Here is a 14,676-nt window from a genome sequence, read left to right on the forward strand (position 1 = left end):
AGACTGGGGTGGACGTTCACCTTCCAATAGGACAACTACCCTAAGCACACAGCCAAGACAATGCAGGAGTGGCTTCGGGACAAGTCTCTGAATGTCCTTGAGTGGCCCAGCAAGAGCCTGGACTTGAACCTGATTGAACATCTCTGGAGAGATGTGAAAATAGCTGTGCAGTAACACTACCCATCCAACCTGACAGAGTTTGAGAGGATCTGCAAAGAAAAATGGAAGAAACTCCCCAAATACAGGTGTGCCAAGCTTGTAGCGTCATACCCAAGAAGACTCAATGCTGAAATCACTGCCAAAGTACTTCAACAAAGTACTCAGTAAAGGGTCTGAATACTTATGTTAATGTCATATTTCAGTTTACATTTTTTATAAATTAGCAAAGATTCTAAAAAACAGTTTTTGATTTGTGATGGGGTATTGTGTGCAGATTGATGATAGGGAAAAAACTATTTAATACATTTTAGAATAATGCTGTAATGTAACACAATGTGGAAAAGTCATGGGTCTGAATACTTTCCAAAGTCAATGTGTTTGTGTAAATGTATTGGGTATTTGAGTGGGGCTGTGTTGTACCTTGATGTTTTCAAGGTCTCTCTGATAAGCTTCCTTCATGGCAACTTCATCCCCTTCCAGATTCCGTCTCCCCGCCTCATCTTTCATGGTGTTTACCTGCGTCTCAAGCACATGGATTCGCTTCTTCATTGTTTCCATAGACACCATGTCTATTTTGCAGGCTCCATCCAGATTAAATTTCTCTGCCTGCAGGGTGGAATCCAAGGTGAAGTCTGGGTAGAAGGTGGCTTTTTCGGGAGGAGTGTTAGGGGTGGTCTGTGATGAGCGGGACTCGTGTTGTGCATCTGTTGCAACACAGGCAGACTGAGCATGGTGGCTGTGCAGACGTATCATTTCCTCCTCGTGGATCTTCTGGAGCTCCTGCATCTTCCCTTGGAATTCCTCTTCCAGCTTCTGCACCTGCTCCTCGTGGCGATCCTCGATGCTCTCGATATCAGCTAGGAGTACACCCACCTTACGTCGGGTCTCGCTCTCTGCTGCGGCCCTCCCTTGCTCCACCTGCTCCAGCTTCTCCTTGAGGACCTGGCTGTCCTCCTGCAGTCGTGACAGGGCATGGCTAAAAGTGCGGCGGTCTTTGCTGAGCATGGCCTCTTGCTCCTGACACAGCGCCCCTAGGCTGTCGAATGCCCCCTTGCACTGCTGCAGTTCCTGTTCGTGATCCAGCTGCAGGCGGCATGCCACGTAGGTCACCTGTGACTGGACCAGCACCTCCGGCCAGTACAGGGTCAAGTCCTTTGAGCCACTGCTGCTGGGGATCTCCTGACTGAGTTGGTGCAAGACCTTGGCCCTTTTCCTCAGCTGGACTGCAAGTCTTTCGGTCCAGTCGTGTTGTTTCTCTGCCTTGTCCCCACTCCAGACTGATTGGATCCTCTCCAGCAGGTTGTCTGTGAGGCCTCTGGACTTCAACTGGACCTGTTCCTCATAAGGAGCCAGCTCTGGAGGACTGACATCAGCCAGACCCCTGGCCTGACCAGAGCTCAGATTGTTATCCCCAGCGCCGCCACACTGTTCCTCTGGCTGAGAGCTCCGCCACAGCTGCTCCCTGGTCGGGTTGTCAGAGTGCAGTTCTTCTTGTATCGGCTCTCCCTGGTAGCGATGCTGTAAGGTTAGAGAGATGTAAGCTAACTCCGCTCTGGCACAGAGCCTGCCAATGACGCTCTCCTCCGACTCAGTGTCGCCACCTACTGGTTCCCCACAATCCGTTCCGAGGGCCATCCTTTTCAAAAGCACGTCGGCATACATGTGTGCGGAGTCACCTTCGTCTCCACCAAGGAGGGCTTCATTCTGGCAATTTTTTTTATCTTGGCTCTGCATTGCCAACGCCATCTTCTCTAACGTAGACGCTTCCAGGGCTAAAGCTCTACCCAATGTTTCCATTCCAGCTTCCTCTCCTTCTGGGCATGACTTTGTGGCATACGTGCCTGTGCCCATTTGCTCAACCTTGTCCTCTGATAGTGTCTTGTCATCAATCAAGTCTTCCTCCTCCCTCTGAGCTCGGTGGCACTCGTGCCATTGCTCATCGGCAATTATTCCTCCTTGCCTGAGGCAGGCGGCAGCAGTGACCAGCTGCATCTCCAGGGCACAGAGCTCGGCTTCTAGGTCAGCGTTGTTACCTTCCCCAGGGTTCCTCCTCAGCAGGGCTTGGATCCTCTCTCTGCAGGCCTGCACACTGGCCAGGGCCACCTGACACTGCCCACCCAGCACCCTGGTTCGGCCCTCCGTTTCCAGGGCGAAGCGCCTGCTCTGCTTGGCCTGGTTGTGAAGAAAGAGGCTAAGCCGCTGGGTAGCGGCCCGGCTCTGGGTGAGCTGGGAGAGGACGTGGGGGTCGGCGGCTGCACTGCTGCACCACTGACCTTGTGGCTCCTCCAGCCTCTGGGTGATGTCTCTCAATTTCTCCTCGGTCACATACAGCTTGGTCTCCAGGACCTGGATCACTGACATGAACCTGTCCGGATCATCTCCAGCCGTAACGATGTACTGGTAGGCCGGGTCGACAGAACATGAGCCAGGTCCAGAGTGGCTTATGGCAGGGACGCTGCTGCCGTTTGTCTGTCCTCCGTCTATATTGTAGGAGTGGTGGATGGTCTGGGTTTCCCGTGAATTCAGACCGCTGGATTTGATATTCAGTCTGTTGTCAGTCACTTTGAAGAGAGGAAGAGAGGAACAGCAGGTACATGCTTCCTTCACCTCATTCAGTTTCAGCTCCGTCTCTTCCAGGCTGCTCCCAAGGGCGGCCATCTTAACCAAGGCTTCACTCAGCTCCCGCTCCTTCCTGTCCAGCAGCCTCTTGTAGTCCTCCCTGGCTTCGCTGGCTGCCGCCTCCCTCTCCTGCGCCTGTCCCAGGGCCCGCTGTAGCTCCTCTGAAACACTCTCGTAGGAGTGCTCCAGGTTGTAGAAGTCAGTCTCCTCCGTCTGTAGGCGTCTCTGCAGCTGAACCACCTCCCCGTCCGCCTCGGCCAGCTGGTTCTGCAGCTCTTGGCAGCGTCTCTCCAGCTGCTCCCCCTCCCCCTGTAGCCTCCCTATAGCCGCCAATGTGCGGGCCAACTCCTCCTGCAGCTGCTGCTGAGCCTCCGCCACCTCTCCTTCCCTGGCCCACGGCTGACCCTGCCCCTTCCACAATGTCTTCGCTTGCTGCTCAGCCTTTTGCAGCTGCTCCTGCAGGTCCTGGGTCCGGCGCTCCGCCTGGGCCAGGTTGGCCCCTAGGCTTCTGCGTTCCCTGTCCTGGCTCTCCTGCAGGAGGCCCAGGTGCTTCTGCAGGCGCACCTCCTTCTCGGCCTGTGCCTCCTCTGTTGCTTTCATCTGGGCTGACACCTCTTGTAGTCGCTGGCGCAAACACTCCAACTCCTGTCGGTGGTTGTGCTCCCCCTCCTCCCGCTGCTTCCGAGCGCTCTGACGCTCCTGCTGCAGCTCAGAGCGTGCCAAGGCTGCAGCCTCCCCTGCGCTTAATGCCCGCGCCTGCAAGGCGATGAACTCAGCCCTCCGCTGCAGTTCAGCCTCACGCGCCTCCTCCTGGCTCCTCCTCTGGGCCTCCAGCTCGAAGCGCAGGTCCTGGTTCAGCTTCTGAAGACGCTGCCACGAGCACGCCTGTGCGGAGGAGGACGGGTTGAAAGATGTGGGTAGGCCATTCTAAAAGAGATTGATGGGAGATTTGGTTCTATTGTTATGGGGAAGCTAAACCAAGCGTACCTTAAGTATTATAAAGTATTTGACTTATGTATTTGACCCAATTCAGCTACAGGTATGGTCTGACCTGTAGTAGGCGGCTCACCCTGGAACGTTCCCTCTCCTGCTGCAGCTGTTGCTGCAGACTGATGTTCACCTGCTGGAGTCTGGACAACTCTCTCTGGGTCTGCTCCAGCTGAGGGCACACACACAGAAACATGCTCAAACACACACACACACACACACACACACACACACACACACACACACACACACCACACACACACACACACACACACTCAAATGCATCCTCAAACACACACATACGTACACTCACAAACAAGAGTTGCTCAAACACACACACACACACACACACACACACACACACACACACACTCAAATGCATCCTCAAACACACACATACGTACACTCACAAACAAGCCACAGTAACTTAAATCACACTCCTAACACACCGTTACACACACATACTCTAGCTCACCTCTTCAGTCTGCTGTTCATAGGACTGCTGCTCCGTCTCTTCTGTGGTTTCGTCAGAGTTACTGATGGGAATCCACCTCTCCTCTCTCAGCGGTGTGGAAGCCACTTGCTGCTCTATCACCACCTCCACCCGTACATCGGCAGTGCCATCACAAGGGGTGTTGCTAGGAGTGTTGCCAAAGCCATCACTAAGGGCAATGCTAGGGACATCACTATGGGTGTGGCCAGTGACATTGTCATCGCCACAACCAATGGGCAGCTCTGGTGTAGAAGAGGTGGAGCTGTTGTCCACCTCAGAAATTGTCCTTTTTTCAAAAACCTTATTTTGAGCATGAACTAGTGTTGTGGATGTTGTGAGTGTTTTGGTCCCAGCAACACTTCTTTCCTCTAGGGGTGTGGCCGTGAATGGAGCCTGGGGTAGCATGGTTGGACCTACCCCCCTTTCTAGCACCTCTGCCTCTTGCGAAGCTACAGTGTCCCTGAGGCACTGAGAAGAGGACGAGGAGGAGCAGGAGTTAGAGGCAACCAGAGAGGAGGCAGAGACAGAGGAGGAGGAGACTGGTGATGGGCTGCCGCCGTCAGCGGTGTCCCATCCTACCACAGGACGCGGCTGTCCACTGGGCTCCGCCTCCTTCTCTACTCCCTGGTGGTGCTGTTGGCGGCTATAATCAGCCCAGTCAAAGGTTTTGTAGCGTCCCTCCCGGCGACGCTCGCGGACACTACGGTTCTTCCTCTGATCTGGATCCACATCTTCCTCTGCAGAGCGTGTCTCCATAGGGGCTAGCGCTGGTGGCTTCTTCTGCTCTGGAAGAGAACTGGAGGACAAAAGAGAAGGCAAAAGCATGGTCAACTGTTGTCAAATAACAACATAACAGTTTATGCAAGCTTTCTCATCACCTAGCCACGATAAAGGGACCAAGTCAACTGTTACAATCTACATAGGGTACGCCAGAACTACTTTACATTTACATTTTAGTCATTTAGCAGACGCTCTTAACCCTAATTTCTCCTGTAAATTGCTCTGGATAATTGCCTTGCTCAACGGCACAGACAGATTTTTCACCTAGTCGGCTCGGGGATTCAAACCAATGCTCTTAACCGCTAGGCTATCTGCCACCCAAAATACTTTCAAATACTTGAACTGTGGGTTGATTTAATTTTCTAAGCACAATGGAAACAATGGAATGTCCAAAAGTGCAAACTCCAAACTAAGTCAAGTGCACATCAAACTCTACATATTTTACGTAATGTATTTGACCCAGGTCTTCTGGTGTGTGTACACAGATACAGAAATACAGGTAACACTTTACTTGACACCCAGCGTCATAACATGTTATGACACAGTCATAACCATGTCATATGTTATTACAAATTACATAACTTGTCATAACCTGTTATAATATGGTCATAAAACTGTCATGACACATATATTTAGACCTGTCGTGACATATATTGTGTTATTTTATGGCTGGTTATGACACCTACATAAGAGTGTCAAAACCCACAAAACCACCACACAAGGCAAAGCCTTCCATTACACCATAGCCTACATGTCAACAGTATATTTATGATGTATAATTTTTTTTTAAATAGACCATATTAAATTATCATTGTAATTTCGCACACATTGATGTCAGACATGTACCTACCCCAATGCACTGTTACATTACTTATATGATTATGATGGTCATAAATCTGCTTGACAGTGTCATAAAGTGTCTTTTCTTAGTCCAAGTAAAGTGACACAGGATGGTCATAATGCTTCATGACAGTGTCATTTTATTTCAAATATGATGAAAAAAATATGCCGGGGTATCCTGGAATGACATTGACCTCATCCCGTCAGTAGAGGATGCCTGGTTATTCTTTAAAAGTGCCTTCCTCACCATCTTAAATAAGCATGCTCCATTAAAAAAATGAAGAACTAGGAATAGATATAGCTCTTGGTTCACTCCAGACCTGTCTGCCCTTGACCAGCACAAAAACATCCTGTGGCGTTCTCCATTAGCATCGAAAAGCCCCCGTGGTATGCAACTTTTTAGGGAAGTTAGGAACCAATATACACAGGCAGTTAGGAAAGCTAAGGCTAGCTTTTTCAAACAGAAATTTGAATCCTGTAGTACAAACTCAAAAAAGTTCTGGGACACTGTAAAGTCCATGGAGAATAAGAGCACCTCCTCCCAGCTGCCCACTGCACTGAGGCTAGGAAACACTGTCACTACCGATAAATCCACAATAATTGAGGATTTCAATAAGCATTTTTCTACGGCTGGCCATGCTTTCCACCTGGCTACCCCTAACCCGGTCAACAGCCCTGTGCTCCCCACAGAAACTCTCCCAAATCTCCCCCACTTCTCCTTCACCCAAATCCAGATAGCTGATGTTCTGAAAGAGCTGCAAAATCTGGACCCCTACAAATCAGACAATCTGGACCCTCTGCTAGACAATCTGGACCCTCTCTTTCTAAAATTATCTTCCAAAATTATTGCAACCCCTATTACTAGCCTGTTCAACCTTTCTTTCGTATCGTCTGAGATTCCCATAGATTGGAAAGCTGCCGCGGTCATCCCCCTCTTCAAAGGGGGAGACACTCTAGACCCAAACTGCTACAGACCTATATCTATTCTACCCTGCCTTTCTAAGGTCTTTGAAAGCCAAGTTAACAAACAGATTACCGACCATTTCGAATCTCACCGTACCTTCTCCACTATGCAATCTGGTTTCCGAGCTGGTCACGGGTGCACCTCAGCCACGCTCATGGTCCTAAACGATATCATAACCGCCATCGATAAGAGACATTACTGTGCAGCCGTATTCATCGACCTGGCTTATGCTTTCGACTCTGTCAATCACAACATTCTTATTGGCAGACTCAACAGCCTTGGTTTCTCAAATGATTGCCTCGCTTGGTTCACCAACTACTTCTCCGATAGAGTTCAGTATGTCAAATCGGAGGGCCTGTTGTCCGGACCTCTGGCAGTCTCTATGGGGGTGGCACAGGGTTCAATTCTCGTGCCGACTCTCTTCTCTGTATAGATCAATGATGTCGCTCTCGCTGCTGGTGATTCTTTAATCCACCTCTACGCAGACGACACCATTCTGTATACCTCTGGCCCTTCGTTGGACACTGTGTTAACCTCTCTGGGCCAGTGGGACGTTTGCATCCCACCCTAGTCAACAGCCAGTGGAATCGCGTGGCGCGAAATACAAATACCTCAAAAATGCTATAACTTCAATTTCTCAAACATATGACTATTTTACACCATTTTAAAGATAAGACTCTCGTTAATCTAACCACGTTGTCCGATTTCAAAAAGGCTTTACAGCGAAAGCAAAATATTAGATTATGTCAGGAGAGTACCCTGCCAAAAATAATCACACAGCCATTTTCAAAGCAAGCATATATGTCACAAAAACCAAACCACAGCTAAAAAAAAACACAGCTAAATGCAGCACTAACATTTGATGATCTTTATCAGATGACACTCCTAGGACATTATGTTATACAATACATGCATGTTTTGTTCAATCAAGTTCATATTTATATCAAAAAACAGCTTTTTACATTAGCATGTGATGTTCAGAACTAGCATACCCACCGAAAACTTCCGGTGAATTTACTAAATTACTCATGATAAACGTTGACAAAATACATAACAATTATTTTAAGAATTATAGATACAGAACTCCTTTATGCAAACGCTATGTCAGATTTTAAAATAGCTGTTCGGCAAAAGCACATTTTGCAATATTCGAAGTAAATAGCTCGGCCATCACAGGCTAGCTAATTTGACACCCACCAAGTTTGGGGCAACCTAAACTCTGAATTACTATTAGAAAAATTGGATTACCTTTGCTGTTCTTCGTCAGAATGCACTCCCAGGACTTCTACTTCAACAACAAATGTTGTTTTGGTTCCAAATAATCCATAGTTATATCCAAATACCTCCGTTTTGTTCGTGCGTTCAGGTCACTATCCGAAGGGTAACGCGCGAGCGCATTTCATGACAAAAAATGTCAAACTATTCCATTACTATTCCATTATGTCAAACGCTGTTAAAAATCAATTTTTATGCAATTTTTCTCGTAAAATAGCAATAATATTCCAACCGGACAACGTTGTATTCATTCAAAGACTGAAAGAAAAAAATTGAGAAGTCTCGTGAATGCGCATCTCAGTCTCACTTTCCCCAGGCAGGTCACTTACAAACTCTGCTGCTGTACTTTGCCCAGAGACAGGAGACACGTCATTCCGCTTTCTGAACGCTTTAGAGAGCCAATGGAAGCCTTAGAAAGTGTCATGTAACAGCACAGATGCTGTATTTTCGATAGAGATGCAACAGAAGGACAACAAATTGTCAGACAGGGCACTTCCTGCATGGAATCTTCTCAGGTTTTGGCCTGCCATATGAGTTCTGTTATACTCACAGACACCATTCAAACAGTTTTAGAAACTTTAGAGTGTTTTCTATCCAAATCTACTAATTATATGCATATTCTCGTTTCTGGGCAAGAGTAGTAACCAGTTTAAATCCAGTTTTTTATCCGGCCGTGAAAATACTGCCCCCTAGCCCCAACAGGTTAACTAACCTCCAGATGAGCTTCAATGCCATACAACTCTCCTTCCGTGGCCTCCAACTGCTCTTAAATGCAAGTAAAACTAAATGCATGCTCTTCAACCGATCACTGCCCGCACCTGCCCGCCCGTCCAGCATCACTACTCTGGACGATTCTGACTTATGTGGACTTATGTGGACAACTACAAATACCTAGGTGTCTGGTTAGACTGTAAACTCTCCTTCCAGACTCACATTAAACATCTCCAATCCAAAATTAAATCTAGAATCGGCTTCCTATTTCGCAACAAAGCATCCTTCACTCATGCTGCCAAACATACCCTCGTAAAACTGACCATCCTATTGATCCTCGACGTCGGCGATGTCATTTACAAAATAGCCTCCAACACTCTACTCAACAAATTGGATGCAGTCTATCACAGTGCCATCCGTTTTGTCACCAAAGCCCCATATACCACCCACCACTGCGACCTGTATGCTCTCGTTGGCTGGCCCTCGCTTCATACTCGTTGCCAAACCCACTGGCTCCAGGTCATCTACCAGTCTCTGCTAGGTAAAGCCCCGCCTTATCTCAGCTCACTGGTCACCATAGCAGCACCCACCTGTAGCACGCGCTCCAGCAGGTATATCTCACTGGTCACCCCCAAAGCCAATTCTTCCTTTGGCCGCCTCTCCTTCCAGTTCTCTGCTGTCAATGACTGGAACGAACTGCAAAAATCTCTGGCTGGAGACTCTTACCTCGCTCACTAGCTTTAAGCACCAGCTGTCAGAGCAGCTCACAGATCACTGCACCTGTACATAGCTCATCTGTAAATAGCCCATCCAATCTACCTCATCCCCATACTGTATTTATTTATTTATTTATCTTGCTCCTTTGCACCCCAGTATCTCAACTTGCACATTCATCTTCTGCACATCCTACCATTCCAGTGTTTAATTGCTATATTGTAATTACTTTGCCACCATGGCCTATTTATTGCCTTACCTCTCTTATCCTACCTCATTTGCACATGCTGTATATAGATTTTTGTACTGTATTATTGATTGTATTCTCTGTTTATTCCATGTGTTGTTTTATGTGTCAAACTGCTTTGCTTTATCTTGGCCAGGTCGCAGTTGCAAATGAGAACTTGTTCTCAACAAGCTTACCTGGTTAAATAAAGGTAAAATAAAATAACAATAAAAAATACAACAACAACAAGGATTTAATAATGTTTGAGGAGGAAAAAATGTGGGTTTTGACACTCTTATGTAGGTGTCATAATCAGCCATAAAATAACACAATATACGTCACAACAGTAGTAAATATGTGGGTCATGACAGTGTTATGACCATATTATGACAGGTTATGACAGGATTAGTCAGCTGTTATCACATTATGACATGGTTTTGACAGTGTTATAATGTGTTATGACACTGGGTGTCAAGTAAAGTGTTACCCAAATACATCTAAAGGTCAAGGGTCACGAGGCCCAAGGATTCAACCTGGCTCTGAGAGTGGACAGTTTCAGCAGCTGCAGGTTTTTCCTAAAGAGTAGCATGGAAGACATAGGACAAAGCAGGAAAGGAGAGCCATCAGACTTTGTGTATCATAACAAGCACATATCAGGAGATTGAGGTGTTCAGTGCTGGATGCCATTTTGATTTGTTCATTTTTACTCTTTGATTTATAAACTTGCAGTTTGCACGTTATTGTAAACTGAAGCAAATTGTGTAATGTTCTGTTTAGAGCATTGATGTTGTCTTTTTGTCTTGTCGGTCTTGTTTTGTGATTGAAAATCAATCGATAAATCATAAATAGTTTGTCTCAACCAGAGAAGACTCCTTTACCTTGAGACGACCAGGGCCACTTTGGGCCTCACGTTCTTCATCACTGCCTGGACCCAGTTCCTCCGGATCCCAGAAGTCATGGCACACAGGGTGAATGCTCCCTCTGCAGTCTTGGTGAGGAGGGGGGAAGACTCAATCACTGTGATTTCAGTGTGCTTTTTGTCATTAACTATCCTACCCTGTCCTGTCCTACCCTTGAATAATTCATTTCATAGAATATTTTCACCCTGAACATGCACTACTCACAGAAGACAAAAAAAAGAGCTGATCTAAGATATACCCCAATGAACCATTTATTATTAACTTTTAATACCATCCCACACACCCCTTGACAGCCCTACTACATGGAACAGGTAAACTGTTGGGCTATAACAAATCATCTCAACTGACTGAGGATTAACCAATCAAAGACTCCAAATGTGACTCGTTTCAGGTAACTAGGCGTGTGTCGTAAGTCACGACTTCACAGGAGAGGCATTTGAACGTTTATTTAATTTTTTTTATCAAAATGCGTTTTTCAGCAGAAATGCCTTCTCGAACATTTGAACTTTCCTTTGCCTTAATAACAAACTTGTATTCCATCTGTAAATATGAATAAAGTTGTTAAATTATGAGCCTAGTTGTTTTAGCCACAGAAAAAGTCAGGAACCTTCCCACTAGCCATAATTGGCTGAGATAATGAATGGGCTGGACATGCTGAGAGATGACTTTCAGATTGTTCTGCCATGTAGCATCTTCTGTCTATAAAATGAGCTGCTCCTTATGTGTGGATAATCCTTCCTACTGCAGTTTTTTTTAAAGATATAACATTAGCTATGGAGAACTGAAAATGTGTTGCTAATGCTCAGGCACTATCGACAACGGTCAGTGGGAAAAAATTGTGATGGACTAATTTCAGGAGGACGATCGTACCATGCTGACTCTAACAGGAAATCCCTGATTTAGGTAAAAACATTTTAATTGAAGAAGACATTGTAAAGTCTTCTGATGACAGTGATTGGGAAGAAACATCAATCGACAGTGTTGTTGTCACGGAAGAAGTTTACTGAGTTTTGAAATCTGTACAAATAAAACGGAAATTACACAGGACGTCGTGTTTAATGAAAGGGGTTGCAGTCTGCTATGAAGCGTTCATCCATGCGTAAGAATCTAGCTACAGTTTCAGATATTATACGTTTCTAATTCTGTCAGAAAGTTGTTTTCATTGCAAGTTAAAGCGTACTGTTAGATAGCTATCTGACGTTAGATGCCTGGCTCGCTAGCTAACATTACGTGTATGATCTGTGTAGTAATATTATCTCAGCAAGCCATTAGCTAATTAGCTAACATTGAACTTATTTGGTTAACTTTAGCTAGCTATGACCCTCGGTTTGTATTGCTAGTACTCTATGGATTGGGATTATGGTTCATTGTTTAGCTAGCTACATGTCTAAACAAAAGACCCCAAGATAAAGCGTACTGTTAGCTTTCTAGCTGAGGTTAGATGACTGGCTTGGTAGCTAACATTACGTGTATGATCTGTGTAGAAAATATTATCTCAACAATACATTTGCATTGTTAGTTATAGCCTAATGTTAGTTAGCTAACTAGCTAATATCGAACCTATTTGGTTAACTTTAGCTAGCTATGGCAATTAGTTTGTATTGCTAGTACTCTATGGATTGGGATTATGGCTCATTGTTTAGCTAGCTAGCTAAACAAAAGACTCCACTTCGCCAGATGATTACATGACCCATCAAGTTAGCCAGGTGTGTTTGACAGTGATTACTGCTATCTATTGTATAATAGTGCTAAAATATTTGTGTCTGGAATTTATCTTTAAGCATCAGTAGAACAAGCCTGGCTCTCCTCCACCAGTCATACAAGGAAAATGGTCTGGATATACCATTTTGTAGCTCTGTCTCTACTTTTATCCAATGTAAAAAACACAATTTCAAATTATGCTGACCTGCAAAGCGGTCGGTCACAAATGTCAACTCACGTGTATCTGGAAGCCGTAGTTCCTCTGAACTGGGTAGTCTGTGATGTCATAACAAGTAGACAGGTTAATCTCGCCATCCAAATCAGCAGCCTGAAATTAAATATGATAGAGAAAGACAGTCGAAGTTAAGAGGATGCTGTGATGCCCGCCCGCCCACACACACACACACACACACACACACACACACACACACACACACACACACACACACACACACACACACACACACACACACACACACACACACACACACACTCTTGCTCTTTCTCTTTCTCTCTTTCTCTCTCACACATAAAATAATACAAGTGTAGTGTATTCTCAAACAACATTTAAAATAAGGCTGTGGCAGTGGATCTGACGTTTTTGGGATCGTTAGACCACAGACTAAAAGATCTGGAGCTTCCCGAAGATTCTGGAATTGTGACCAGGAGAAAAATGGGGGAGGGCCCTGCTTTTTCAATTTCAGACAGTGGGAGGGTTTAGTCATTTTTTAAATCTAGTCCAGGGGACGGTCATGTATTTTATAATAGATTAAATGTCAATATTGCTTAGTGTTTAAGAATTAGTTGCTTATTGATGTGTGCCCGATGCTGCCCCTCATCCCTGATTCTTTGCTGGGCGCACAATATTAAGTGTGCCAATATTTAGTGTGGTCTCAATCAAATGATCCATAGCCTATACTGTAGGCTATAGGCCTAGGCTACTGTATACGAAGTGAATGCTCTGAGAAAGGAAATAGAATGGTATTTGTCACATGCTCTGAATACAGCAGGTGTAGACTTTACTGTGAAATGCTTACTTACGAGCCCTTTCCCAACAATGCAGAGTTAAAAAGTAATACAAAAAATACAAATAAGGGAAAAAAGGAAATAGTAACAATAAAATAACAATAACGAGGCTATATACAAAGAGTACTAGTACCGAGTCAATCAGTGGAGGGTGCTGAGGGGAGGACGGCTCATAATAATGGCTGGAATGGAGCAAATGGAATGGCATCAAACACATGGAAGCCATGATGTATTTGATACCATTCAAATGATTCCGCTTCAGCCATTACCACAAGCCCGTCCTCCCCAATTAAGGTGCCACCGACCTCTGTGGAGTTAATGCGCAAGGGTATGAGGTAATTAAGGTAATATGTACATTTAGGTAGGGGTAAAAGTGACTTGGCAATCAGGATAGATAATAAACAGAGTAGCAGCAGCATATGTGAAGTGTGTGTGTGTGTGTGTGTGTGTGTGTGTGTGTGTGTGTGTGTGTGTGTGTGTGTGTGTGTGTGTGTGTGTGTGTGTGTGTGTGTGTGTGTGTGCAGTATGCATCCGTGTGTGTGTGTGTGTGTGTGTGTGTGTGTGTGTGTGTGTGTGTGTGTGTGTGTGTGTGTGTGTGTGTGTGTGTGTGTGTGTGTGTGTGTGTGTGTGTGTGTGTGTGTGTAGTATGTGTGTGTGTTGGAGTGTCAGTGTAGTATGTGTGAGTGTGTGGGTAGAGTCCAGGTAGTGTGCATTGAACCAGTACAACAAAGGGGGTCAATGCAAATAGTCCGGGTAGATATTTGATTAACTTTTCAGCAGTCTTATGGCTTGGGGGTAGAAGCTGTTCAGGAGCCTTTTGGTCCCAGTCTTGGTACTCCGGTACCGCTTGCCGTGCGGCAGCAGGGAGAACAGTCTGTGACTTGGGTGGCTGTAGTCTGATTATTGGGGCCTTCCTCTGACACCGCCTGCTATAGAGGTCCTGGATGGCAGGGAGCTAAGCCCCAGTGATGTACTGGGCCATACGCATTGCCCTCTGTAGGATCTTGCGATGGGATGCCAAGCAGCTGCCATACCAAGCGGTGATGCAGCAAGTAAAGATGCTCTCAATGGTGCAGCTGTAGACCTTTTTGAGGATCTGAGGGCCAATGCCAAATAATTTCAGCTTCCTGAGGGGAGGCATGCCCTCTTCACGACTGTGTTGGTGTGTTTGGACCATGATAGGTCCTTAGTGATGTGGACACAGAGGAATTTGAAGCTCTTGACTCGCCCACTACAGCCCTTTGGATGCAAATGGGGGCGT

The 14,676-nt window shown here is 45.9% G+C and overlaps 1 protein-coding gene across 1 annotated transcript in view; it reads right to left on the minus strand.

The window, feature by feature from the left end:
* The window catches only part of LOC106600690 (uncharacterized), a 69,769-nt gene that overhangs the window by 48,587 nt on the left and 6,506 nt on the right, over positions 1–14,676 (minus strand). Inside the window, exons 5-9 of the mRNA XM_045716044.2 lie at positions 12,628–12,717; positions 10,647–10,756; positions 4,241–5,054; positions 3,830–3,937; positions 580–3,705 (exon numbers count right to left, since the gene is read on the minus strand). Of these exons, the coding sequence (XP_045572000.2) occupies positions 580–3,705; positions 3,830–3,937; positions 4,241–5,054; positions 10,647–10,756; positions 12,628–12,717 (4,248 nt within the window). The remainder of the gene's footprint in view (positions 1–579; positions 3,706–3,829; positions 3,938–4,240; positions 5,055–10,646; positions 10,757–12,627; positions 12,718–14,676) is intronic.

This window comes from Salmo salar, chromosome 03 (assembly GCF_965601325.2).
Source record: "Salmo salar chromosome 03, fSalSal1, whole genome shotgun sequence".
Taxonomy (NCBI): domain Eukaryota; kingdom Metazoa; phylum Chordata; class Actinopteri; order Salmoniformes; family Salmonidae; genus Salmo; species Salmo salar.